This window comes from Paramormyrops kingsleyae, chromosome 19, assembly GCF_048594095.1.
Source record: "Paramormyrops kingsleyae isolate MSU_618 chromosome 19, PKINGS_0.4, whole genome shotgun sequence".
Classification (NCBI taxonomy): Eukaryota; Metazoa; Chordata; class Actinopteri; order Osteoglossiformes; family Mormyridae; genus Paramormyrops; species Paramormyrops kingsleyae.
The window spans coordinates 11,751,762-11,775,770 of record NC_132815.1 but is presented as its reverse complement, the minus strand read 5'-3'; the positions used below and the strand labels follow the sequence as shown (position 1 = coordinate 11,775,770).

The 24,009-nt window shown below is 47.5% G+C and overlaps 3 protein-coding genes across 24 annotated transcripts in view; 2 read left to right on the top strand and 1 right to left on the bottom strand.

Annotated features, from left to right (window-relative positions):
* The window catches only part of LOC111856664 (nesprin-1-like), a 141,326-nt gene extending 129,804 nt beyond the window's left edge, over nucleotides 1–11,522 (top strand). For 9 of the 10 annotated variants that reach the window (XM_072703134.1, XM_072703135.1, XM_072703137.1 and 6 more), the window contains 15 exons: nucleotides 85–235; nucleotides 678–860; nucleotides 1,503–1,640; nucleotides 1,751–1,942; nucleotides 2,100–2,379; nucleotides 2,745–2,813; nucleotides 3,447–3,559; nucleotides 3,785–3,911; nucleotides 4,094–4,299; nucleotides 6,177–6,386; nucleotides 6,767–6,895; nucleotides 8,111–8,311; nucleotides 8,589–8,681; nucleotides 9,583–9,641; nucleotides 11,261–11,522. In XM_072703134.1, coding sequence (XP_072559235.1) covers nucleotides 85–235; nucleotides 678–860; nucleotides 1,503–1,640; nucleotides 1,751–1,942; nucleotides 2,100–2,379; nucleotides 2,745–2,813; nucleotides 3,447–3,559; nucleotides 3,785–3,911; nucleotides 4,094–4,299; nucleotides 6,177–6,386; nucleotides 6,767–6,895; nucleotides 8,111–8,311; nucleotides 8,589–8,681; nucleotides 9,583–9,641; nucleotides 11,261–11,492 — 2,383 coding nt within the window. In that variant the 3' untranslated portion in view covers nucleotides 11,493–11,522. The remainder of the gene's footprint in view (nucleotides 1–84; nucleotides 236–677; nucleotides 861–1,502; nucleotides 1,641–1,750; nucleotides 1,943–2,099; nucleotides 2,380–2,744; nucleotides 2,814–3,446; nucleotides 3,560–3,784; nucleotides 3,912–4,093; nucleotides 4,300–6,176; nucleotides 6,387–6,766; nucleotides 6,896–8,110; nucleotides 8,312–8,588; nucleotides 8,682–9,582; nucleotides 9,642–11,260) is intronic. The other variant, XM_072703138.1, reaches the window with a different exon arrangement.
* A 1,466-nt stretch (nucleotides 11,523–12,988) lies between these two features.
* armt1 (acidic residue methyltransferase 1) lies at nucleotides 12,989–16,731 on the bottom strand. Of its 2 annotated transcripts, none has more exons than XM_072703144.1 (5): nucleotides 16,630–16,731; nucleotides 16,173–16,278; nucleotides 15,638–15,879; nucleotides 15,020–15,185; nucleotides 12,989–14,805 (listed from the first exon to the last, which is right to left on the bottom strand). In XM_072703144.1, the coding sequence occupies exons 1-5, from the start codon at nucleotides 16,686–16,688 to the stop codon at nucleotides 14,014–14,016; spliced, it is 1,365 nt and encodes a 454-aa protein (XP_072559245.1). In that variant the 5' UTR covers nucleotides 16,689–16,731; the 3' UTR covers nucleotides 12,989–14,013. The 2 variants fall into 2 exon arrangements, with proteins under 2 accessions (XP_072559245.1, XP_023692126.1); XM_023836358.2 differs by having other exon boundaries at nucleotides 15,638–15,829; nucleotides 16,630–16,654.
* rmnd1 (required for meiotic nuclear division 1 homolog) lies at nucleotides 16,725–23,970 on the top strand. Of its 12 annotated transcripts, none has more exons than XR_002841131.2 (13): nucleotides 16,735–16,797; nucleotides 17,338–17,752; nucleotides 18,178–18,286; nucleotides 18,380–18,455; nucleotides 18,570–18,609; nucleotides 19,219–19,319; nucleotides 19,965–20,071; nucleotides 21,222–21,286; nucleotides 21,755–21,831; nucleotides 21,925–22,045; nucleotides 22,258–22,374; nucleotides 23,452–23,577; nucleotides 23,722–23,970. XR_002841131.2 is itself a non-coding variant. In XM_023836331.2 (12 exons), exons 1-12 carry the CDS (start codon nucleotides 16,769–16,771, stop codon nucleotides 23,467–23,469), a joined length of 1,275 nt encoding a protein of 424 aa, XP_023692099.2. In that variant the 5' UTR covers nucleotides 16,735–16,768; the 3' UTR covers nucleotides 23,470–23,970. The 12 variants fall into 12 exon arrangements, 7 of the variants coding, with proteins under 7 accessions (XP_023692110.1, XP_072559247.1, XP_023692099.2 ...); XR_002841129.2 differs by adding an exon at nucleotides 22,954–23,075 and having other exon boundaries at nucleotides 23,452–23,970; XR_002841124.2 differs by adding an exon at nucleotides 22,954–23,075 and having other exon boundaries at nucleotides 23,242–23,970.
* Nucleotides 23,971–24,009: the final 39 nt, after the last annotated feature.

The window sequence follows — 24,009 nt, the reverse complement described above, 5'->3', positions numbered from 1 at the left end:
CAGGCAGGGGGGTCAGTGTAGGGAGGGTAGTGGCTGCTGATATTCCCGTGTCACACGTGTCTGTCCACTGGCGCCTTCCCGCAGGATCGAGGAGACAGGGAGGCTGTGGCAGAAGTTCCTGGACGACTTCCTGCGCTTCGAAAGCTGGCTGAGCGAGTCGGAGAGGACGGCCGCCCTGCCCAACTCCTCGGGCGTGCTCTACACCGTGGCCAAGGAAGAACTCAAGAAGTTTGAGGTGCAGAAGCCATGGCCCAACTTGAGGGAGGGGGGAGGGGATCGGTGGAATCCAGAAAGAGTTAAGCAGCCTTCCACAGAGACGGGGGAGGGAAAGCCCCCACGGTGGTCATCTTTAATTAGCATGAAGGTTATACTAGCACATGGATAAATGGACCGTGAACATCTTTGGCATCACGGTTTTGGGGTGAAATAAGGCTTTTTCCCAGCTGTGCCCGAGGGATAGTATGTCCCATAATCAAGGATGGCAAGAACAAGCCCCCAACACCAGATAATAAATGAAAAGCCACACTAAACCCATGTTGTAAGGCACAGTTCTAGTCATTACAATGATACTTCAAGGTCATTGTGACCTTCAGCACTGCACTGATTTCTGCTGTCGTCCTGGAGCTGAGAGTGTTACGGATGGTCAGCTTCGCTTTGCGTGTGTGTGTTTGGGACAGGCCTTCCAGCGGCAGGTCCAAGAGAGCTTGACCCAACTAGAGCTCATCAACAAGCAGTACCGGCGCCTGGCCCGGGAGAACCGCACCGACTCCTCTTCCCGTCTGCGCCAGATGGTGCATGATGGGAACCAGCGGTGGGATAACCTGCAGAAGAGGGCGGCCTCTATTCTTCGTCGCCTCAAGGTACCTCACACCTGTACCTGCACCTATGTCAACCTGCATTAGCACATCTGTACCTGCACCCATGTAGACCTGCATTAGCACATCTGTATCTGCACCTATGTCAACCTGCATTAGCACATCTGTACCTGCACCCATGTAGACCTGCATTAGCACATCTGTATCTGCACCTATGTCAACCTGCATTAGCACATCTGTACCTGCACCCATGTAGACCTGCATTAGCACATCTGTATCTGCACCTATGTCAACCTGCATTAGCACATCTGTACCTGCACCCATGTAGACCTGCATTAGCATATCTGTACCTGCACTCACGTAGACCTGCATTAGCATATCTGTACCTGCACTCACATAGACCTGCATTGGCATATCTGTACCTGCACCCATGTAGACCTGCATTAGCATATCTGTACCTGCACTCACATAGACCAGCATTAGAATATCTGTACCTGCACCCATGGCCAACATGTTTGTACTTAAAACCACAACACACAATCCTGTATGCATGTAATCACACACCTCACACATTCAGGCATCATACTGCTTGTACCTTCTATATAACTATCACTGCTGGTCTGTTAAATGTTTTTGATTGGAATTCATAATCGCATTGGTCACCTGAGTATCTCCTGCATCTTGCAGCACTTTATCAGCCAAAGGGAAGAATTTGAGGCAGCTAGAGACAGTATCCTGGTGTGGCTGACCGAGATGGACCTTCAACTGACCAACATTGAGCACTTCTCAGAGTGTGACGTTCAAGCCAAGATTCGGCAGCTCAAGGTGAGGCTCGTCATCTTGGGGACATACGTGAAGATCCTCACCTTGCATCCTGAGGAGCCAAAACCTCACCAGAAGAACCCCGAATGATGTCCACTCCTTATCTTCCCCAGGCATTCCAGCAGGAGATCTCCCTGAATACCAGCAAGATGGAGCACGTCTTCCACCAGGGGGAGGTGCTCATAGAGAAGAGCGAGCCCCTGGACGCCACCGTCATCGAGGAGGAGTTGGAGGAGCTGCAGAGGTACTACCAGGAGGTGTTTGGCCGCGTCGAGCGCTACTACAAGAGGCTGACCCGCCTCCCGGTAAGAAACCTGCTTATGAGTCCTTCACATGTGGAACATCTGAGGTGTCATTGTAGCTCGGCATTGGGGCTGCCATCCCATAATGTGCAGCTAGCATTGTTTAGTTGCATTAATGTGGAGTATGTGGGCATCATTACATGTGTCACCTGACCCTCAGTTTACGGACGACGAGCACACTGGTTCCGACCACGAGCTGGATCTGGACGATGTCACTCTGCGCTGGAACGACAACTTTAGGAAAAGCCCGTTGGCCACTTCCGGCTGCTCCCCTACGGTAGTGATGGCATCCCATGCGGAGCCCTCGGGGAGAGACACCCCAGCAAGCGTGGACTCTATCCCGCTGGAGTGGGACCACGATTATGACCTGGAGACCGAGCGGGAGGGCGGTTCCCAGGACAGGGATCTGGAGTTCCTCCACGGGGCAGCTGCAATCTCAGGTCAGCCCCAGGGAATGCTGGGAAATAAAAAAAAACACCCACACACAGTAGCTTGAATCTCCACACCCGATAAGGGCTGTGTCTAGTGTTCAAACTACAGCAGACCACATGCAAGTGTTAAGAAGGGTTAGCCAAAACACCCACTGATCCCACCCACTAAAAAAGGACTTATACTGTAGCACAGGCAGACCCATCCAGGACTTTTTTTCACATAAACAGCCGCTAGTGTTCATAAGGCAGCGCTGTTCATGTTATGCTGGTGTTACAGACCGAAGGTTTGACATGTCATCGTGCTTTTCTCAGCCATGGGTTCTCCAGACCTTCAGATGTTCCTTCAGATCCCATCTGTATTTCCTTCTTTCCAGATGTAGTGATTCCCGAGAGCCCAGAGGCTTATGTCAAACTGACAGAAAGGACTCTGATGTCCTCCACTGGTAGGCAATTAGGGACGGCATGCCCTGGTATAGCGAAGGATAACCGTTTGTGTGAATGACCTGCATTTGCATGCTAATCCCTGCAATGTAAATCCACTAATCAGCAGGGTTTCTAACCAGCCCACTTGACTACATATTAAAGCAAATGATCACTTGCAGCATGCCAGTAAACAGCACTCCCTGCTGGTTGGTATGTAGGCGAGCAAGAGGCAGCCATTACTGTCCCGCCATATCATCTGCATGCCCACTTGTCACCTGTCTCCCTGCCATCCTTCCCCGCCCTAACACCTGCATGTCCATCATCTCCTTGACGTGGAGGCCACCACAGCTTTGCCGTTGAGTAAACCTCTTGCTGTCTATGCCTTAAGGTCCCATCCTGTTGAGGTGAGGGACAAAATTGGAGGATTCCTTAAAAAAAACAGATCAAACACATCATGTGAATCGTACTTGGTCATGACCCATGTTGATTACTGGGTCCTTGGTCATATTTTCCTGCAAATGGAGGGTGGGATTTCTGAAGGTCCTCACCTCGATTCAGTGACATGAAATGAGTCTTTTTGGTGGCAGCATCGGTAGTCAGTGGCTGCATCAACGCAAATGAGCTTATGTGATGATGCTGCTGTACCTCCACAGGAGATCCAGATGCCTTGGGAACACGTGGTCAGTATCACCTGCAGGAGGCCGACGAAATCCTCCGCAGCCGCACCCCGACCAGCCCAGACCTCAGCGGCTCCTACACGGGCTACGTAAGTTTCCCTCCCCACCCACTACGCTGATCTCAGGACCTCATTACAGTTTAGGCTGATCCATCGGCTTGACTCTGCCTTGGCCATCGGCGTGTAGTTAAAATCAACAACACTGAGATTTTCGCTCAACACATTGCTTGTCGGCTCAAGAGACACTAAACACATCAGGTGTCGAGCGACCAGTCAGTCCGGAGTTTGGTGACTTAGAGGCTTTGCCGTGTGCAGATGAGGCTGATGGGAGAGTGCCGGAGCAACATCGACGCCATGAAGAGGATGGGCGGTGAGCTTAGTGATGGCCAGGACGAGCTGCTGGGCCTGGTCAACCTGAACACCACTGAGTCCCAGATGCCAGGTAAGCCTGGGTTTGGTGCCTGTTCCTGCTAACCTGCTTTACTGTAAGCCTCAACCTCAACCTTTTCGACCATTTCTGGCCAAACCTCACTGGTTGCGTGGTTGAGGACCAACATCATAATCCTTGATGAGGTCATCCACTTGCATGTACCCATGTGCCCCCTACCGGGTACTCCCCAACAGGTGTGATCGAGCGCTGGGAGCTGGCTCAAGCTCAGGCCCAGGCCCAGAGCCCGGAGCAGAACCTGCAACGGTGGCAGCAGCTGCACGCAGACCTCGACAGCATGCTGTCGTGGCTGCATCAAGCGGAGGAGGAACTTCTGCAACTGCGCAGGCTGGACCGCAGCTTGGACATCCACGACATCGAGCTGCGCATTCGGAAACTCAAGGTGGGCTTTGAGTTTGAGTTTGAGTTTGTTTTTAATATTTAAACCGGTACAACTTTACAATAAGACTACCCTTATAAAGAGTTTAAGAATGGTTTATAATTAGGTTATAACAGTTTTTTTGTATTATTAATGAGCTACCACCATTTATAAATGGCAAAATGGACTCTTATTGTGGTACCTATAAACCTTTTCAGCTTTATAATTGTAGTCTCACTATGTGGTGCTTTAATCTATAACTCCCCAAACACACAACTTTGAGATCCAACATTATTATTGTCACACAATACGATTAAATTCGACATACTTTGTAAACCATAATGCCAAATACGATAAAAACATGGTGAGAACTAGCAGCAGCGGCTTGTGATAAATGACACAGAAAGTGTAGAAGCGCAATTAGCTTTTCTTGAACCAGTTAATGGCGAGGGGGTAGAAGTTACCCCTGAATATTGTGGTCTGTGTTAAAGCCCTATAAGCTTCAGGGGTGGTGTTTATTGTTTTATACAGACCTGCATTAAACGTCAGCCTTAGATCTTCGCCACGTTAGATCTTTGCCATGGCAACTTCTGACAGACATTTTCAATCAAAATGCTTCTTTTTTTTACCACAGACATGAAGTTTAAAGACGTAGCTTTAAACACTACATAGTGTTTTTTTCCATGAACACAGATGAGTCTAGTCACAGTCACTTTTGTCCATCTACAGAGAGGTCGAGACTCCCTGCATTAGCCTGTTTTTTTTATGTCTGCACAATGAATGGAATAAAGCGACGTGTTGACTTGACGCGGACTGAGATGTTTATTTGGGGAAGCTCTCCCCAGAGATAGACGGGGGGCCCAAGAAGGAACGACTCTAATGTACAGCTAAAAATAAGAACTCCAGTTTGGCATTGGGGTGGGTGCATGTATCAAATTTGGGTCCTCGGGGGCAACAGGAAAATAAAACGGGGAGGTTGTGGATTTGTGGACTGGCAATGATTTAGTGAAAGAGAGCTGAGCAGAATGCATGAATCACAGACGAGGAGGCGTGGGTGAAACAATTCGATACAAATATCCCTGGTCACCTGACTGCCCCTCCCAGACGTGCTGGGCCTCCATGTTACAAGCAAGTAGCTAAAGAGCTGCTCACAGGAATAATACTGTAACTGTAACTGTAACATTACACCAATAATCTTCCAGTTGCTGTTAATTTATAGACATTTTAGACCAAAGCCCGTCTAAGTTACTCAGTATAAGGACTTTGGCTAAGGAAGGTGTATTGGATTATTAGTGAATGATGTGAACTGGCCTTTTGTATGTTTAAAGCTGACTTTGAATAAAAATATGAGATTCCATAGGGTGCAGTTTTGAGGTCATGTGCAAAGACGCCTCGGATCAGTTCCGTTCCGACCTTAACTGGACCGAAAACTTCTAAAACGTGCGCGATCATGGACGGAAGCGGAGCGATGGTGTTTCTGAGCGCTGAGCTGAATTAGTCTGAGACGACTTTATCTAATTAATATACGGTTCAAAGTTTGGAGTAGCTCTGCCGCCGTCCCAGGTGAGAACGGAGCTGTTCCACTCACTCGGTTTGAGCTGCTGGCCATCTGGGATCTGCAGGCTTTTGCTTTCCTGCCGGATGAGGAGCCATGGAGAGGCAGGGAGCGCAGGCATGTGGGTCAGCCGGCCAGTGGGACGTGCATGTCGTGCCAACTATAAATAGCTCCACCTTGGAGCTAGAGCCAGTTCAAGGACCTACATCTGCATGCTGAACTCCCTGCCCCCCCTTTTCCTGTCCTGCTCCATTGTCCCTCGCAGCTATTGGCTCTGCTGACAGCCAGATGCCCAATCTAGCCTTCTGTCTGACTGTAGCCCCGCCTCCCTCCCTCCCGCCCACAGGGACTGCAGAAGGCAGTCGACAGCCGCAAGCCCATCCTGCTGTCCATCAACTTGAGTGCCACAGAGCTCTTCAAATCAGAACCCAGCGATTCCCAGGAGGTCGGAGAGGCCCAGCTGCGGCTGACGGAGATGAACGGGCTCTGGGAGCGGCTGGGCACTTCCCTGGAGGACTGGCGCCAGTCCCTGCAGGAAGCCCTCATGCACTGTCATGTGAGTGACCCCCCCCCCCCAGGAGCCCCAACAAACACCACCGATTTTGTGTACAATAAATCCAAATTTCAGTTAGTGTGTACATCACTTTATTTAAAATCAAATGTGGATGATTTATTAAAAATTAAAAAAAAAAATCTCTGAAAATAGTATTCTCTAATTCGACTAATTAATTAGACTGATTAGTTAATTAGTCTAGTTGGATGTTAGTAGCTTGGTTTGATTTAAAATACATGGCATACCTGGGTTAGATTTTGATTTGATTTTAAAATATGCAACATACCAAAGGCAGAGTGCAGATAGGCCTTATGGGTACACCTCATTGGCTGTGAGCTGTAACATGTGACCCACTGTGGCTGACCGCTGTGCTGCTCCTGCAGGATTTCCATGAGATGAGCCACGGCCTGCTCCTGTGGCTGGAGAACATCGATCGCCGGAGGAGCGAGGTCACTCCCATCGATGCCAGCCTGGACCAGGTCACCCTCCTGGAGCATCACGGCGTGCTCAGGGTACGTCCTGCTCAGGGTGGTCGCGTTGCAGTCAAAGCCCCTTGGTCACATTATGGTCAGCGTTCCTGCAAAACTTACAATCTACTTTGGCCTGGAAAAAAATAAATGGTCCTTGCCGGTCTCATTTGATAAATGGTGGGTCCGCCCCCTGCGGTTCTGTGTGGAGTTCTCTCCATGTTCACATGGGCTTTCTGCCTGCAGTCCAAAGTGAACTGGTCTGTCTACATTGCCTTCACTATTTGATTGTTTGTGTGAACCCTGTAATGACCTGGCATCCCCTCCAGAGGGCGCCCTACCTCATGCCCAGTGTCTCCTGAGACAGGCTCCAAACTCCCCCAACCCAGTACTGGATAAACTACAGAAATAAATAATATGAAAGCTACATCATTCAGCGCAGTTAAGCACTCGCAGAGCACATTATTAAACACTAGTGCTTCCTGACCTGCACACTCTTCCCACACTCTGACCCTCATTTCATTGGGTTTTAATCTCCGTTAAGAGCTGTGAAATGCGTGACGTTCGAATCCGAAAGAAGTGGAGCCATTAGCGTGACGCTCTTACAAGCTGAACGACTGGCAAGATTCTGTGTCCCCACTCTAATAAATGAATCGTAATTATGTTTTAATTCAATTGGCGGACGATTATGTCGGTGATGTTTTGAGCGAACTAGAGATCAGATGTCAACAAGCAGTGATTAGCGGCAATCGGCGATCTTTCCGTGTGGTGAAGGGTCCGCTGCTTTGGGTATTACTGGCCACGTCATTGTACAGTCAGAAAGCAGTGAAAAGTGTGTCAGAAAACCAGACTCTCTTCAAAAGTCAAGGTCCTGGGAGTCAGTCTCCCCTTGGACTGTAATTCCTTCTTGGTGCTCGCTCATTGCCAGCGGCTGCTAGTGCATAAATGCTGCCCACTGCTGGCCAGTACAAGTAGTGCAGCTACTGCTAGCTAAGGTGCAGGGTAAAAATGTGCGAGGGGTGGATTTCAACAAATGAGAGCATGCCACTGTGGAGGGAAAATGAAGTAGATAGATTTGGTTGTTTGTACGCGCGACCATCTTGTTAACGATGTGTCCCAGAAGGTGACTTCCTGTGGGTCTCCTAAGCAAAGCACCAAATGCTATAAAACTATCATGTGTGTAATTCGTGTTATTGAGTCACCATGAACAAAGCTAGGTCACTCCCCCCCCCCCCCTCCATCCCCACCCGTGTCCCACAGCAAATCCAGACAGAGCTGCTGGACTCGCAGCAGAAGGTGACCCTGCTGGAGGACATGTCCATGCAGCTGCTGGTGCACACGCAAGGTGGCGACTGCCTGGAGGCCGGCGAGAAGGTTCACGTCATCAGCAACCGGCTCAAGCTGCTCCTGAAGGAAGTGACTAAGGACCTGCAGGAGCTGGAGGAGTTACTGCGGCGGGGGGTGAGAGTCCCAGGGGGCGTGGTCCGTCTGGGAGGGGGGGACAGACTGAATTCCTAAGTGGGGCTTTGGGTTCTCAAAGTATCCTTACAAGGAAACATAGAAACGTTGTAGGGAAATGTTGTATTTTAGGTAACTGTAAGATTATTTGGGAGAAAAAAAGAACGAAATATTGATTAATGACACTGTCAGATTTTCACCAAATCAGTTTGCGTTTGAGTGGGTAAAGGCAGAGCAGGGGTCCCCATAACAGCCGATTCTCCACCTCTTCTCATCCCAGGGTCTGTCGTCGTGGTCTTCTGTGGACGAGCGGGACACCTCTGGCTCTGGGGCGGCCCAGCCTGGGCGGAGCAGTCCGACTCAGGGCCTATCGGTACTGTACCCTCCCATGGTGGTCGGTCCCATGTCCAAATCAATATGTCACCTACGTGTGCTGTTGGTCTGAGGCCAGCATCTCCCCATCCATTCCAGGACAGCTCTCAAACACTCCATTAACCCTCCCCACCCTCCCCCATCTGCATGCACGCTGCCCCCACCCTTAGCTGCCGATCTCCCCACCCCGGCCCGTATCCTTCTCCAGTTGCATTAATTAATTTAGTTTCTCTTTCCTCAGTTTCGCAGGAATTCTGTTTTTGGTTACCTTTACTGTTTTCACGGATACCAACTCTTTAAGATCGCCTTTGAACTGGTTATATTCACCAGTTCCATGTAGCTCATTGTAAAACTTGATGGACAAGAAACATTGGCTTTTCATTTAGCCCGTAGAAGAAAAACACAGTAGTCTGGATAGCCGATCCATCAGAAGGACACTGTGCATCAAGGTCACAGGTCACAAGCCGTTTGGGCTCATAGCTGCCGATGCAAAGACTGTACACTTTACCCAGCAAAGGTGTTACAGTGTGTTTGACCCATTTAAATATGCCAGCGGTTTTATCATTTCTAGCGTACTTAACCACAAAATTTAAATACTCACCCAGACACGCAGTTTTTACTTTTTGAATGTATTGCTTTGTTGTATTGCTGAGATACATCAATTGTGAATTGCTCAGCTCTAGTGTTAAATCCACCATTAGGGAAATTAGCCATTACAGTTATGGGAGCTGAAACCAGTAGTAAGAGTTTTAAAAAAAAGTGTGAAAAGTCAATTTCCTTGTTTCCTTGTTGGACTCATTTAATTTCGCTGCTGCCTTATGTTTTTTTCATCAGTAGCTTGCCTTTGTTTGCCTGGACTGAACATGTACTTTTTTTTTTACCCCCCTGTTCATCGCAAACAGCCCCGGGGCAAATGTAGGGTGTTACAGCTGGGACCCCCTGTCAGCCGTCCATACCGCAGGTACAGCTTTCCTGGTTCCTAGAACTCCTGGGAAGATGATGGAACTTGCACACGATCCAAATCTGGGCTCCCCCCCCCCCAGCCCCTGACCTTCAGAGTAAAGGGTAGATGTTAGATGAGCTTTCCTGTGCAGACAGGAAGTGCCTGGCCCTCTGAGGGTCGTGCCTGTCAGTTCCATCATCTTCCCCACTTCTAGACGCTCCATGTCTCTGCTAGGTGTCCTGGGAATGTACTTATTGCTGGGACTTCATCATTGATCCCGGACTTTATTTGCTTCCATTGTCCTTAGCTGCTTGACGATCCTGTCTGGATTGCGCTTTCGCGTGCTTCCCTGTCCATCTTTGCCCTCCAATAAGAAAAGAAAAAGCCATCCTGCAGTACCATGCCGTCACACCAGGTGGCGACGCACTTCCAACACAAAACACAGCAGCACCTACAGCAAATTTACTGTTTCTGCAGCAATTTCTTCCTCCTCCCTCCTCTTCCTCAAACATCCTTCTTATCAGACAGGTGGTTAGTTTTATATGGTCTATGGCAACAGGAACTACAGTGCTACTGAAGATGGGATGGATGGCCCGATGATTTAGGATAACTTTAAGGGTTAAGCTGAGCATAACACTCACTTGTTTTTGTTTCACCCACTTTGCTGTCCTAAGCCTATCAGCTACAGGGTGATCAGCTTTGAAAATCACTGGTAGTGCTTTGCCTGGAGATGGTTTAGGTCATTTGATCACTTTTATTAGTAGCATTGTGTTGAATACTGTATGTCCCATTTGGCAACAGGCTCCTCCTCTCTTCTCCACTCCTCTCCCCTCTTCTCCTTCTCCTCTGTCCTCTTCTCCACTCCTCTCCCCTCTTCTCCTTCTCCTCTGTCCTCTTCTCCACTCCTCTCCCCTCTTCTCCTTCTCCTCTGTCCTCTTCTCCACTCCTCTCCCCTCTTCTCCTTCTCCTCTGTCCTCTTCTTCATTCCTCTCCCCTCTTCTCCTCTGTCCTCTTCTCCACTCCTCTCCCCTCTTCTCCTCTGTCCTCTTCTCCTTCTCCTCTGTCCTCTTCTCCACTCCTCTCCCCTCTTCTCCTTCTCCTCTGTCCTCTCCTCTACTCTCTTCTCAGTTAACTCAGTTGATCACAACAACATCCTGGAGAAATGAAACGGCTTTGAAATTAGGAATACACATTTCAGTATTCAGGAAACATAATATTTACCGAGACAAATTAATTTATTACGCAAATAAAAGCCAATATTTTTTTCAAAACCGAAATTCTTTCTGGGGTCACTTAAAAAAATTAAAGGGCTCTTACAGCTGTGTCTTTCAGATAAAAATCTGTAATCTGTTTTATGTTGTGTCTGCTTATCTCTGTGCTCTAAGGCCTGAAGTCTCTGCCCCTTGAGTTGTACGTGTCTCTGATTCTGGGGAAAAAACAGTCTACGTCCAGATCTAAAGGGGAAAGCGAAACGCTTATTATATCAGCGACAGAATGCGGTGTGTCGCTACGGCGACGTAGCCGTCTCCGTGACGCCACAGGGAGGCCAGGCTGACATCAGATCAAGGTGGAGGTCAGGTCTAGGAGCCGTGTATCCTGACTGAGGGGGCGGCTTTGCTTTTGTTTTGTCTGAGCAGGTCTTCCCAAGACTCTGGGTCCGGTTCGTCCCGCTGTGAGGCGCGGGCGGTGCCCTTCCTGCTGCGGGTCCTGCGTGCCGCCCTGCCCCTGCAGTTGCTCCTCTTACTGCTGTTGGCCCTGGCCTGTCTGGTGCCTGCTACCCAAGAGGACTACAGCTGTGCCCTCTCCAACAACTTTGCCCGCTCCTTCCACCCCATGCTACGCTACACCAACGGGCCGCCGCCCATATGAGCGTGGTGGCTGGGGGACGGGGGGGGGGGGGGAGGGGGGTGAGGTGGGGAACTTCCAACAGCCGCCACAGCTGCAGTCTTCAAACCATGTTCCTGAGATCACAGGAAGGCGGCGCCATGTCATTAGCCGCGGTCGGTGTTGTCACGCCACGATCCAGCGAGCCGCACACACGCTCAGTCCGCACGGAGTCACACAGTATTACTCTCTGCAGCGAGGCCCAGAGGGGGCGGACCGCCCCGGTCACGCGCTGTCAGCCGCCCTGTCACACGGCCTGTCACACGGCCTGCACTTCCTGCCATGGGATGAGCCGTTACCACGGCAACAGTCTCACCCAAGGGAAAACCTGTCTACTCAATTATAGGGGCTGAAGATTTTTTAAATTAACATTTTAAATGGCTTATATATGGCAATTATTTTTTTACGTTTATTTTTGGCATGCAATTATAATCTTTGCTTTGAGATACAATCACTGGTAGTCCTCTGTAGGTCTATGAGTGCGGTACCTTTTACCAGTGGCAGTAACTGGATGTATGACTCAATCACTGGATGTGTAATGAAACTGTAAAGATGTAATAATGAAAGTGGTTATTTATCTCTGTACAGTTTGCTAACGCTTTGTTTCTTTGCATTGAATATACACACATATCATGTACGTGCTGTCCTTTGTGGTTATTTTTTTTATATTTACAATTTTTGCCTTTTGAGAGGGCTCTATGAACTGTGCTTTTTACAATAAGAAAATTGGCCATTGTCCAGATTTTAACATTAATTTGGTTTGTCGACAGTTTTTCCTGTTCAGTCTGCCGGGTATTTCCCTTTTATTCAGGTTCAGTGTGCTGATGGAGTAGGTTTTCTGTCCCACTTGGTTTCTGATGAGCCACACCTGCTCCTGGTATTTACCTGAGAACAGGTGTGGCTCATCAGAAGCCGGGTATGATAGAGAACCTACTGGACGGTAGCTGTCCAGGACCGGAGTTGGAGACCCCTGGACAAAGCTAGGCTGGGAGGGAACCGTCTGGGGGACCCCAAGGACTGGGTTGAGAAGCACTGACTTAGGCCTTAGTCTTACCTGCAAAGCCATTCCTTCTCATCCTGAGCTCAGTTCATCCGCTCAGACCAGTTTTATCCACTGTGTCTCGCCAGAAGCTCCAAAGGAGGCAGCAACGACGCCTTTTTGTGGGCATGGCCCCCCGCTACTGTGTTTTACCGTGAGAAGAGAGCATCATATGCCAAGTCGAATACCCGGTCGAGGCCCTGGTCAAACACTTGGCCAGCAGCGTGTCACCCTGCCTGCTAAAGGTCCACGCTGATGGGCCTCCTCAGTCAGTCTTCATGGTAAATGAGAGAGCAAAAGGTGAGGGAGACCCTGGACAAGAAGCCGGCACATCACAGGGCACATTGTAAATGAACACAATGAAATTACCACTTAATCCCAGGGATTACTGGGCTGACAAGTATCACTGACAAACATTGCTACGAAAATAAAGACTCTCATGAACAATTTTGATGAATTTATTAGTAGGAAAAGCGCATACATGTCGTTATTGACAGCCAGCACCATCACCGAAGTGGGAGGAGCCTCAAATCACTGCAGTATTGCAGTATCCCTGTTGTGTCAGCAATTTAAATTTAAAATGTAAACCGTTGTCACTTTAAACTCTCACATGTGGTGTGCTTATGGAACAGCCACCACAAAGTGCATTTCAAGTCCCAGAGCAGAAATACAGCAAAAAAAAGTGGTTAAATAACTGATCGGAAATGTTTTCCCGGTATGTTTACATGACGGACAAGACACATACATGTAGATCCAAGAAAAGCAGTCAAATGTCCGTAAACACTACAAAGGCTCCGGTCTACTACACAACATGAAGGCTTTTTATGAAGTCAGAAAACAGGATGAACATAAACCATTTAAGAGCCCGGAAATCACTATTAGGCTGCTTTATTGACACCATGAACCTATGACACACTACTTTGTTAAAGGCTGCGCTGCAATTCCGGCCCCAGCTGAGTGCCCTCAGTGGGGACCATCACAGCCAGATACATACAGCTCCACGACCAGCCACCCAAAGTGCCGAATGTAGTAACAGTACTTCAAGCACTGATTTAGGATTCAACCAAATAACTGGTACAGTCAGCCAATTTTCAACCCCTAAACCTCATGATTGGATAAAAACTAAGAAAACAGTTTTGCAACCTTTATAAACGTTCACAAAAAAAAAAAAATCAAAATGGTGCAATTAAAATGAAAGAATTAATTTATCTTTGAAGCAATAGAATTATGCATGTAGGTTACTGTAATATTGAAAACATATACTAGTGATAAGTAGTAAGTAAGATTTAGCCACTGACATTTTGTGCCGTCACATAATACAATGCTTTCGAGGATAATTTCCCATGTTGCTGCACTTCCTGTGCGTGTCAGCACTTCCTTGCTGCACTTCCTGTGTCTGTCAGACTCCATCACTTCCTGTGCGTGTCAGCACTTCCTTGCTGCACTTCCTGTGTCTGTCAGACTCCATCACTTCCTGCGAGGATTCTGCTGCTCATTGCTGGGGCAGAAGAACTGTACTACAGCAAACCGCCCTCCGGTCATCCAGTCAGGCTCCTGGGCCGTCAGGTCCTCCCCACGGCCCGGAGGGAGGCCCACCTGCACGTTGGCCTTCAGGGTCCGTAGACTACAGAGCGGTGCAGGTTCGAATCCCCTCAGGGCCTTCTGGAAGGGCACGGTGTGGTCCCAAGCCCGGTCACTGGTCAGCTTCCTGTAGTTAAGATCACCCTTAAACAGGATCAAATGTGACTGCTGGAGGAAGTTATGCAGGTCAGGTGCATCGGCTGCCATGTCGCAAAATTCGTGCGGGAGGGTCCAGAACAGGTGGCTGTGGAAGGACCAGACCCCGTCCTTCATGTACTTCTGCCATCGGGCACCACACCAGGACACCCACCTGTGATTAGTCGCTAATGTCTGCTTTATGGTCCAATCAAAATCTTTCCTGGTGGTGTCAGAGACAAACCATGGAATGGACTTCCCATGGAAGCAGATTTCTCGAGCAAGTCCAGAGGACACAAGGAAATCAGCCAGGACCAGGTCAGTGACCAGCTCAAAGCCTGCGTTGTCCAGGATGAAGTCCACCCTCACCTGTGGCTTCTCCCCCGACATGTTGCTGTTCATCAGGGTGGACCAGACCATGCTGGAGTCATCCACCAAGATGAAGTGCTTCAGCTCTTCAAGTGAATCAATAGGGCTGCATTTCTGGGCGTTCTCCTTACCCGCTGATATCGACAAGTCACACCTGTTTCCCCATAAGGACACCTTAAAAAAAAGAATACAAGACATTAAAGTAACCAAATGACCCAAGAAACACAAGTAACAGACACATACTTAACTTGACAGCAGTGAATCACTCTCCCTTCTGGACAAGGTATGATATTCGAAGGTATTTTAACAAAAACACTACGCTATTGTTAGCAAAAATTTCCCAAGTCACTGGCAGTGACCCCCTCCCCAATCGCCAGTCAGTGCTGACCTGCAGCAGCTGAAGGAAATGCCCCTGAAGCTGGCTATCGGGGAGCCCCTCTACGCCTTCCAGCAGCCCATGCAGGTGTGTGCAGATGGCTTTTATGGCTTGTTGGGACTCAAAGTAGCTCTGCGTTTTGGCCTCCTTGAACACGTCGAAATCACTGACTGGGGGACTGGAGGCAACAAGAGAAAAAATAACGTTAACCTCAAAAACAGCCAGTCTTCACAGCAGATCAGGTGTAATATACTACGTTCAACTAAATTCAATTCAATGCATTTTATATAGCACCTTTCACATGCTTTACGTGGGTGTATTGTAATACATTACTGCATCATATATACAGAACACAGGGAAAAAAGTTAAAGCCAATATGCATGTCTTCATATAACATTTTTACACCAATACATTAGGTTTTAATATCAAGTGCAACCTCATTGTCCTACTTGGGTGGATGACATCAATTTGTAGTACTGATGGGAAAAATGATACACCCAAACCTACAGTAGCAGCAAGGACTATTGGCAGTCACTGCAAAAACCATGAAAATAATGCATGCAAAATGGGGTGCAATCTGCACCTAATAACCACCCCCATTAAGGGCCTCTATATTTTCGAGCAGCTTACTTTAAGTGAAGGGATTCCTGGATCCTGCGATACATGTAGCATTCCACGTAAAGCCAGGGGGATTTAAACCAGCTGGGAGCTTCCTGCTTGTCCAATAATTCCTGCTGCTTCTGCAGATACTGGTTCCAGAGGTCCGTATCAGCCATCCCGTCTTCCAGTTCCAGGATGGGCTTGTCCGTTTGTAGCTCATTCCTTAGTTTGGACAAGAGGGAAATTGTTCTCTTTTCTGCCTGGACACCTTCCTGGATAAAATTCATACCATGACAAGATATATTATGAACAGTTTCGAATATTTACCAGTTGATGAATGCTTCATTGTAATTTATAACAAACATTGTAGGATGGCATATGTGACAGCAAATCAAGGAGATAAAGCTGAACAGGATTTTGAGATTCTAGATCACACCTGTACAAGGAGTATGATTTACATTTGGCAGTGTGACAGCAATGACGCAATGTTCCCGTATTCTACACAATTGCTGATTCCTTCTCCAAAACGGAAACTGTCGGATATACAGATTAAAAATATCCTCACCTCTCCATGCTCTTCGAAAAACTTGTTTTTATTTCGATGGATGGTGTCGATTACTTTGGTAAGAATGGTCGGCAGTCTGTCCTTCACTGTCATGTATGCAAAAGACCTGTGGGTTGGAAAATGACAATTAGTAGCTAGCCCACACGCAACACTAACATTCAAATCGGCCATAAACGTTCAACACATATTTCGCGTAGAAGACGTTCACTGGCATAACTTGCTGTCAGCGAATGAAATGGTTACTGCTAACAGCGATATATATAATGGACAAAAATGAACAGAACAATTAGCTGTCACAACTTAAATACTTGCTTAACGTAATAAGATCCTCAATGTTGCTACTTTAAATGTAAAACTGGTCACAACAACTTATTTTCATAATTTCCCCCATGCACAATTGCGGACATTCACTCCAGTGTTATACTGTGCTGTGTCAAACTGTAATGCAGGCACATACCCTACAAATTTAGCAGAGAGAGACCAGGGAACATCTATAACAGAAGCGTGCGCCGCCATCTTGGCAACCCGGAAGTAGCCCAATGAGCATTCAAATGAAACTTTATTGGCCGGGACACAGCGGTCACAGCGATGGAGGCATGGATGTAGTGTTATGGCACACATTAGTGTAGGTTTTTTTTTTTTATTTTAAATAATACCCCAGAATCGTCGACGTTAAATGTCTTATCTTTTTAAACATAACAAGTCGATGCTTTAAAATTTAATTTCTCCGGTACTTACATTATCTGCCTCGTCTTTTCTTTTTTACTGTTAAGTTAGTTGACTATAGGATGTAAATTAATGAACGTCGATATTGTTAATAATCACATTGTTTGAGGTAAAGCTATGCGTGTGGTCAGTTTTGTGACAGCAGGTGATTAATGGCGATGTGGCTGGATGAACTCTCTTTGACTGGCTAACTTGTTCAAGGTCAGTTTCTTTGTAATTGGCTTAATACCGGCTAAGTTTGAAGCGAGTTGGCTGCAGTGATCTGCAGACCTATGCACTGAGCTCCCAATATTGTATCGAGGCACGCCTTCCAGTTGATCCCATTACTGTGGTATTCTGACCGTGGAAGACAGGACAGTGTTTCTTTTGGCATAAATGTTATTAATCTGTGACTTGTGGTGGTGCTCATATAACTAAGATCACACTCACCCCTGTTTAGATGCGGTATGTTTATTAGGTTTGGCAGAGCCCTAACCCGGATCCGGGAGTCCCTGGGCAAGACTTGCTTTTTTGATCACCATCCACATTATCGGGTGTCATCAGCGTCCTGGAGCCACCCAGTCGTGTCGCTGGCTGCAAAATCCCAGCCATGGGTTCGCCTATCAGGCGATCGGCGATACAGTGGGGACTCTCTCGTCATTTCCCGTCTAGGACGAGGCAAATGCTTTCTTGGGCCGGACCTGTTCTTCCTCTCCTGCCCGCAAAGCTCAAAGTTCAACGTGCGGCTACAATCCACATCCGTGTCCTTACCGGGTAAAAAACAGGGAGCAGCTACAGCAAAGAGGCCGCCCAAGGGACCAAGGACCAAGCAGCCATCCCGAGCCAATGTAGCCGCCCAAGAGGACGATGGCACGGTACTTGAAGCGCTGCCAACCGGGATCATGAGATCAAGACAGTCCAAACAGTGCTGAGACGATCTGATTTGTCTGTAATCATGCATCGTGTCTGTAATGTTTAAAATCAGATTGTGAGCATACTTTTCGACCTCAGATAAATATTCGTTCAGCAGATTTTATGATTGTGAGTGTCGATTTGAAGGAACCTATGATATAATCTGATTAATTCTCAGAACCACTTTGTGAATGTTTAGTTAACCTGTGCAAGAGACATGAATGTTGTAAAGTCACACACTGTGCATATTAGGGTGAGTGTAATGATCTCACTGGTGTACTGAAAATTGCATTGTATTGTAGAAGTATATGTTGATTACTAATACAGCCCTGCGGGTATCATACTCCCTCTTGCAGTTCTGTGAATGTGTCGTCCTCATGTCCCATAGGAAGTAATGCAGTGTGTCGCATTTGCCACTGCCGACCACTACGTGTTACCGTCGCTCTGTCATGACCTGGTAGCCAACGGGTTCTTTGAAGTCAAAGACTTTCCCAGAGGTGTGTGTGCTCATGCTCCAGCAATGGCTGAGACTTTCCTACTGTAGCTGCTGTGTCATATTTATGGAGACCCTTCCGTGTTTGTGCTTTTAGATGCTTCCAACGTCCTCGTCATGGGCACGGAGATGGCAGCGAAGCCCTATGACCAACCGCTCATGTTTTTCTTCCGGTAAGTTTGAGTTGATGATGAGATTATGAGCCTGAAATTTATATGGTATCATGATATTCAGCTTCAGTGGTTGTGGTCGCCATCATTGCATCCTGGCCCCATTTTTTCTCCCAGGGAAGGTGCTGTTGTTTTCTGGAATGTGGAGGAGAGGACGGTGAGTTTGCTGAAGCCTGTGGAAAGGGCCCCCCTTTCAGTCCCATTACTCTTTATTGTTAAGGACTCATTGGGCATGTAGATGTCCAACAGACACTTGCACTGGGTTTTTCCTGCAATTGTCAGGCTGGTTTACTTGAAGTCTTATGTCATTTTTTAAAAAGATACCTGTCGCTATTATTTTTGCGTAATGCGACAGCTGTTTAAATTCTTGCAACGCAAGGGCGACATGTAGCACAGAGCTATTCAACTCACGGTCCTCAAGGGCCGAGCCCAGCTGATTTTCCAGCCTTCCTTCACCTGTGAGCCAGGTGTGAAGCCTCTGACCAATCAGAATCAGTAATTATTAAACTAACTACCTGGGAGAACTGAAAACAAGGCCTGGATTTGGAATCGGGGGCCTGAATTGAATAGCCCTGATGTAGCATGACCAAAACTTCATATATTGTTATTCTGTAAACAAAAACTTGGACTATTAGACTCATAATCAGTTGAAATTATATGGGTTTTGCTCTGTGGCTCTGCACAGAAAATAGCATTTTGCTAATAACTGTAATCACAAGATGCAGCGACACGATTGGCACATGGTCTTGGCGGTCCTGCGTTTCAGATGAAGCTGGTGATGAGGACCCTGGAGCAGCACGAGATCCAGCCATATGAGGTGGCCCTCGTGCACTGGGAGAACGAGGAGATCGGCTACTCCCTGGGCGCGTAGGTGCATCTCGGAACGCTCTCCGTTGCCGTGCCAGGCCGGCCCTGTCTGGTTTGTTTCTCACCTAATTTTTTACGCAGCTCAGAGTCTCTGTTAAACCCAGATTAAGACGGTTTCGCTGTGATGGAGCTATGAGCGAGCTGATGAAACCAGACCCGGCTCCATGTTGGTTAGCTGCTGTAAAATATCCATTACCTTGATGCCTGTTGTTTGACTGGTCGCCATCTAGCCTTTCCTGATTTTCTGATATTTAAGTACATTTTTGTACACAATATTCAAATCTTATGCATAAAATCATGTATATAGTAAGCAAGAATTAGATACATTTAACAAATGATTTATTAATTTTGTTTACTATTCAACCATCCATTTTCCCATAATGCTTATCCATCTCATGGTTTTATATGTACGTAATACAATGAAACCTACTATAAATTAAAAATCACAATAACTCCTCTGTACATATATAGCTTTCGTATAAATTTATTTGTATAAATGAAGCATTGGTTCAGTGTCATGTCAGACATCATTTTGTTGATGTGTGATTCCGTACGAAAAGTGTAGCACAGGATTGAATTACTGGGCCGATGTTCCTGGGGTCTCCGGGGCCTCTGCTGATGCAGTGGGTCTGTGTTTCATCCCAGAGGGAGCTCCAAACTGCACCATGGGAGCTTCCACCTGGACAGCGAGCTGGAGCAGGACCTGGCTGTGCTGGAGAAGTTCGCGTTCTCCAACGCGCTCTCGCTGTCAGGTGGAGCTCCTTCTTCTCTGTTCCCGTCGTACCAGCTGCCATCCCTTGTCCTCACGTGCTCCTCGGCGAGCGGCGAATGTTCACGGCTTCTTTGTAAATGTAGCTGATCCTAGTCCGGCTGTAGAACGCTGTCATTAAAAGCGTAAAGACCGTAAATTGGATTTGGGGGGTGGTGCACCGTTTTGGGGTGAGGTGGGGGGGGGGGGGGCTGTTCGTCTTCTGTGGATAAGAGCCATGAGATTATAATCTTTTTGTTTTTACGACTATTGCTTTGAAACGGCTCCTCTAATGCACCTCGCAGCTAAAACGGTTTGGCCTTGTGTAGATATGGTTTGTTATTGGTCTGCCCCGTTCCAGCCCTGATTGGCTCAGTTCTGTCCACTCCAGTTCCGTGAGCAGCCTCTCGCACAGCTGGGGTGCTGAGCACCTCCCCCGTCTGCGGCTTCACGGCGTTCTAACCTTTTACATAATTGATCAGCGCGGATGGGTGCCTGCCCCTGGGGCATCATTCAAGCAAGACGCCATCCTCGGGCGTCCCTTGTTCGGGGTGACCGTTACCATGGAGACGCTAAGCCCATCTGTGAAAGAGGTGCAGCACCAGGGAGGGGTGCCTGGGGGGGACATTAAATTTTGGGGAAGGAGTCCCTTTGTTCTTGGTTTTGTGAAGGTTTGGGACTCAAATATGATCTGCGATCTCAGTCTTCATGTTGGGACGTCACTGGTCCCAGTATGACGCACTTTGTCCTTGTAGACTTTAATTGGAGTTTGTTTTTGTTTTTTTTTTGTGGGGGGGCATCTTGGTCAGCAGAAGGGTATGATGCAGGTGCAAAGCTCATCGTTCTTTTAGCTGCAGCTGGAAGCCCATTAGATATTCATTGTTCATGTTTATCGCTAGAACTGGAAGCCTGATAAAATGCTGTTTGGGCAAAAATTTCAAATGAATTAGCAGATGTTCACAGCTCACATTTTATATTTAACTGTCACCTGAATTCCAGGGTTCGGGGGTTCAAAACCTTCCATCAATAATAGATCAATTTTTCCCTCTAGTAACATTAGTCTGTTGGTAACTGGTAATTAGCAGCTGTGTGTCTAACTTGGAGGTATTATGTTTAATATTATGATCCATTTTTTCTCCTTTTTTGGGTCACAGTGAAGTTGGCCATCTGGGAGGTGTCTCTGGACAACTTTGTTGACTCGATTCAGTCCATTCCTGAGGTAGGTGCACTAGGCCTCATGGGATACCAGCTCACTTTGTTACTTCCTAAGCAGTTTCATGAGAACAGCAGGCATTGGGATATTTTAAGACACATCTTCCGGAAATATGCTTGCTTCCACCAGCTGCGAAAGATATCCCCAAAAGGCTTGTTGGATGACACGCATCGGTCACATTTCTGCCGTATTTGAGCATATTTGCTTTGTCTGAGAACAATGACAAGATGTATGTTTTCCATGGTGGTAATGCTTGTCAGATTGTAGCGTACCCTCTTGGAAGACTACATAAGGCTGGATATTACCTGAGAGAAGCTGTTTCAGAAATGAGATTCAGTTTGGGGGGGGGGGAGGTTAAAGAATTTGGTCTGTCCACTCACCACATTTAGCCTCTGATGAGAACAAATTCAGGATTTAAATCCACCAGGAGAGTCGTCTGCTGAGATTCATAGCCTGTGAATTTATCTCGAGTAGATGCTCAAGTCGGGGAAGAGAGTGAAACTGTCCAGAGCAGAGGTCATGCAAAAAATCGGCGAGCTCTTCGCCCTGCGGTAAGAACTCCCAAAGACCACAATACGGCAAACTCCCAATGGTCTCCCATCCTCGTCAGTTCAGCACATACCTCTCCCCATTCTGCCTCACAGACATCGGATCAACCTCAGCTCGGACCTGCTCATCACCCCCGACTTCTACTGGGACAGAGAGAACCTGGAGCAGCTCTACGATAAGACTTGCCAGTTCCTCAGCATCAATCGCAGAGTCAAGGTGAGACTCTCCCATGTCTAGCTGCAAATTCTCACCCATAGTGTTATTTTGTTTAAGTGGTTTGTAAGAACTGCTCGTTCGGGCTTTCAGACAAAACTGTTCTGAACCATGTGGCCCACCTGTAGGGGGCAGAGTGGTGTGCAGCCAGACCCAGATGCGGGTTCCCCCAGTACGCCGCTCCAGCCATGACGCGTTGTGCTGTATCGTTGCAGGTGATGAACGAGAAGCTGCAGCACTGCACCGAGCTGACGGACCTGATGCGGAACCACTTGAGCGAGAAACACGGACTGCGGCTGGAATGGATGATCGTCATTCTCATCACCATCGAGGTCGGGAGGTCATGTTTGCAAGTGGCAGGGTGCCTTGGTCGCTCGGTGGGGAAGGCAGTCACCGGGTCCATTCCCCAAATACTGTGTGTGTGTGTGTGAAACACTGTGATTCAACAGGCAGAACCTTGGGCAGAGGTCAAAGTTGTCTTTTTGGGGATCAGGAGAGGGCTTTACAATGGAAGATCAATGGGGCAAATAGACAAAAAAAATAGCCATTATACCAGAAACAAACAAATACTCACTGTAAATACACAGAATGACAATGACTTTCCTGTCTTGACCAAACTGGTCCACATTATAGGGGCCAAAACATGCCAATTTGTACAAGTCACAGGGATAATGGAACAAGTCAGCACAGTTATTAGTCACATGATGCCAGTGACCCCACTGCTCCTCCAACCACCTGAAGCGGATCGTTAAACTGCGTATGAAGAATCATCTCTAAAACTGGCAGGAAGGGTCAGGTGCATTTTGAGAGTGAATTCATAAGGGTTGACATGCCTGGACTTTGACATTGATTAACTACATTACATCATTAATAGAGTTAATCATTCTGGTTCTTGATACTGGTGTTTTCAGAGGAGTGTCTGTGGACAGGAAGTTTATTGATAAACAAGCATGGATTATACCCCGGTGGTGGCAAAACAGTGATGTAATCAAAGGGTTGTGCTGTTCAAACGCTGCCGGCTTCTTTACCACAGGCAAGTGCTATGATATCCAGCTTCCCGCCTCAGCCCTTTCCTCATTGGATATCTGAGTGTGATTGAGCTCCTTGCCAGCAAACCAAAGAGTGCTTTCAGGTGCTTGATTTATTTGCCATGCTACTGCAATCTTCCTAAAAGCATTCCTTTTCTTTGCCCCCGGTAGGTAATGTTTGAACTTGCAAGAGTCATCTTCTGATCAGCTCCCCCTCCGATGGACATTCTTCTTCACGGCTGCAGGGGGTGCACGTTTCAGCGGTCATTAGAAGAGAAGAGTATATTTAGGAATTTGTTTAATTACTGCAAGTACATGTAGATACTGCACTCATTTTAAGTATGAAGAACGCTGGCAGTATCCGTCATTTTACTTCCACAGGCTGGCACAGATTATTGAAATGCGTTGTGGACCTTCCATTTGGATTGAAGCGTGGGCTTCTCCTCCACTTCCCCTGCTTTTCTGAGTGTGGAATCCACCTGGAGTGGTGTCTCAGCTAATTCACAGGTGTGGCCGGATAAAGTCAAGCTGTCCCTCCCCCTCCCCATGTCAAGCTGTCGTTTGGGCAGGTGTTTCCTCAAACTCCATGCCCTGTAAATCCCTGGTGACTTTTTGACAAACTGGCTGTTGATTAATGGTGTTTTTCTCCAGCCCTGGACGCTGCCTTGGGGATAAAGTTCTAACACAGGGGAGAAGTGAGCACAAGCAGATCAAGGAGAGCTGAGATGTGGACCATGGTTTTGGTTTTACTGAGAGGGAGATCTAGAGGTCTGACCACTTAGGCTATGTCAGTATGTGCTCCTGGTGCTGTACTGTCTGATTCTGTTGCTCATGTCTTTCTGTATTTTTTGCAAGTGTAGCTATGCTATTTATAAAACAAATAAAATCTCGTACATGCTGTTACAGTATCAGAATCGGTAACTCTATATGAAATTCCAG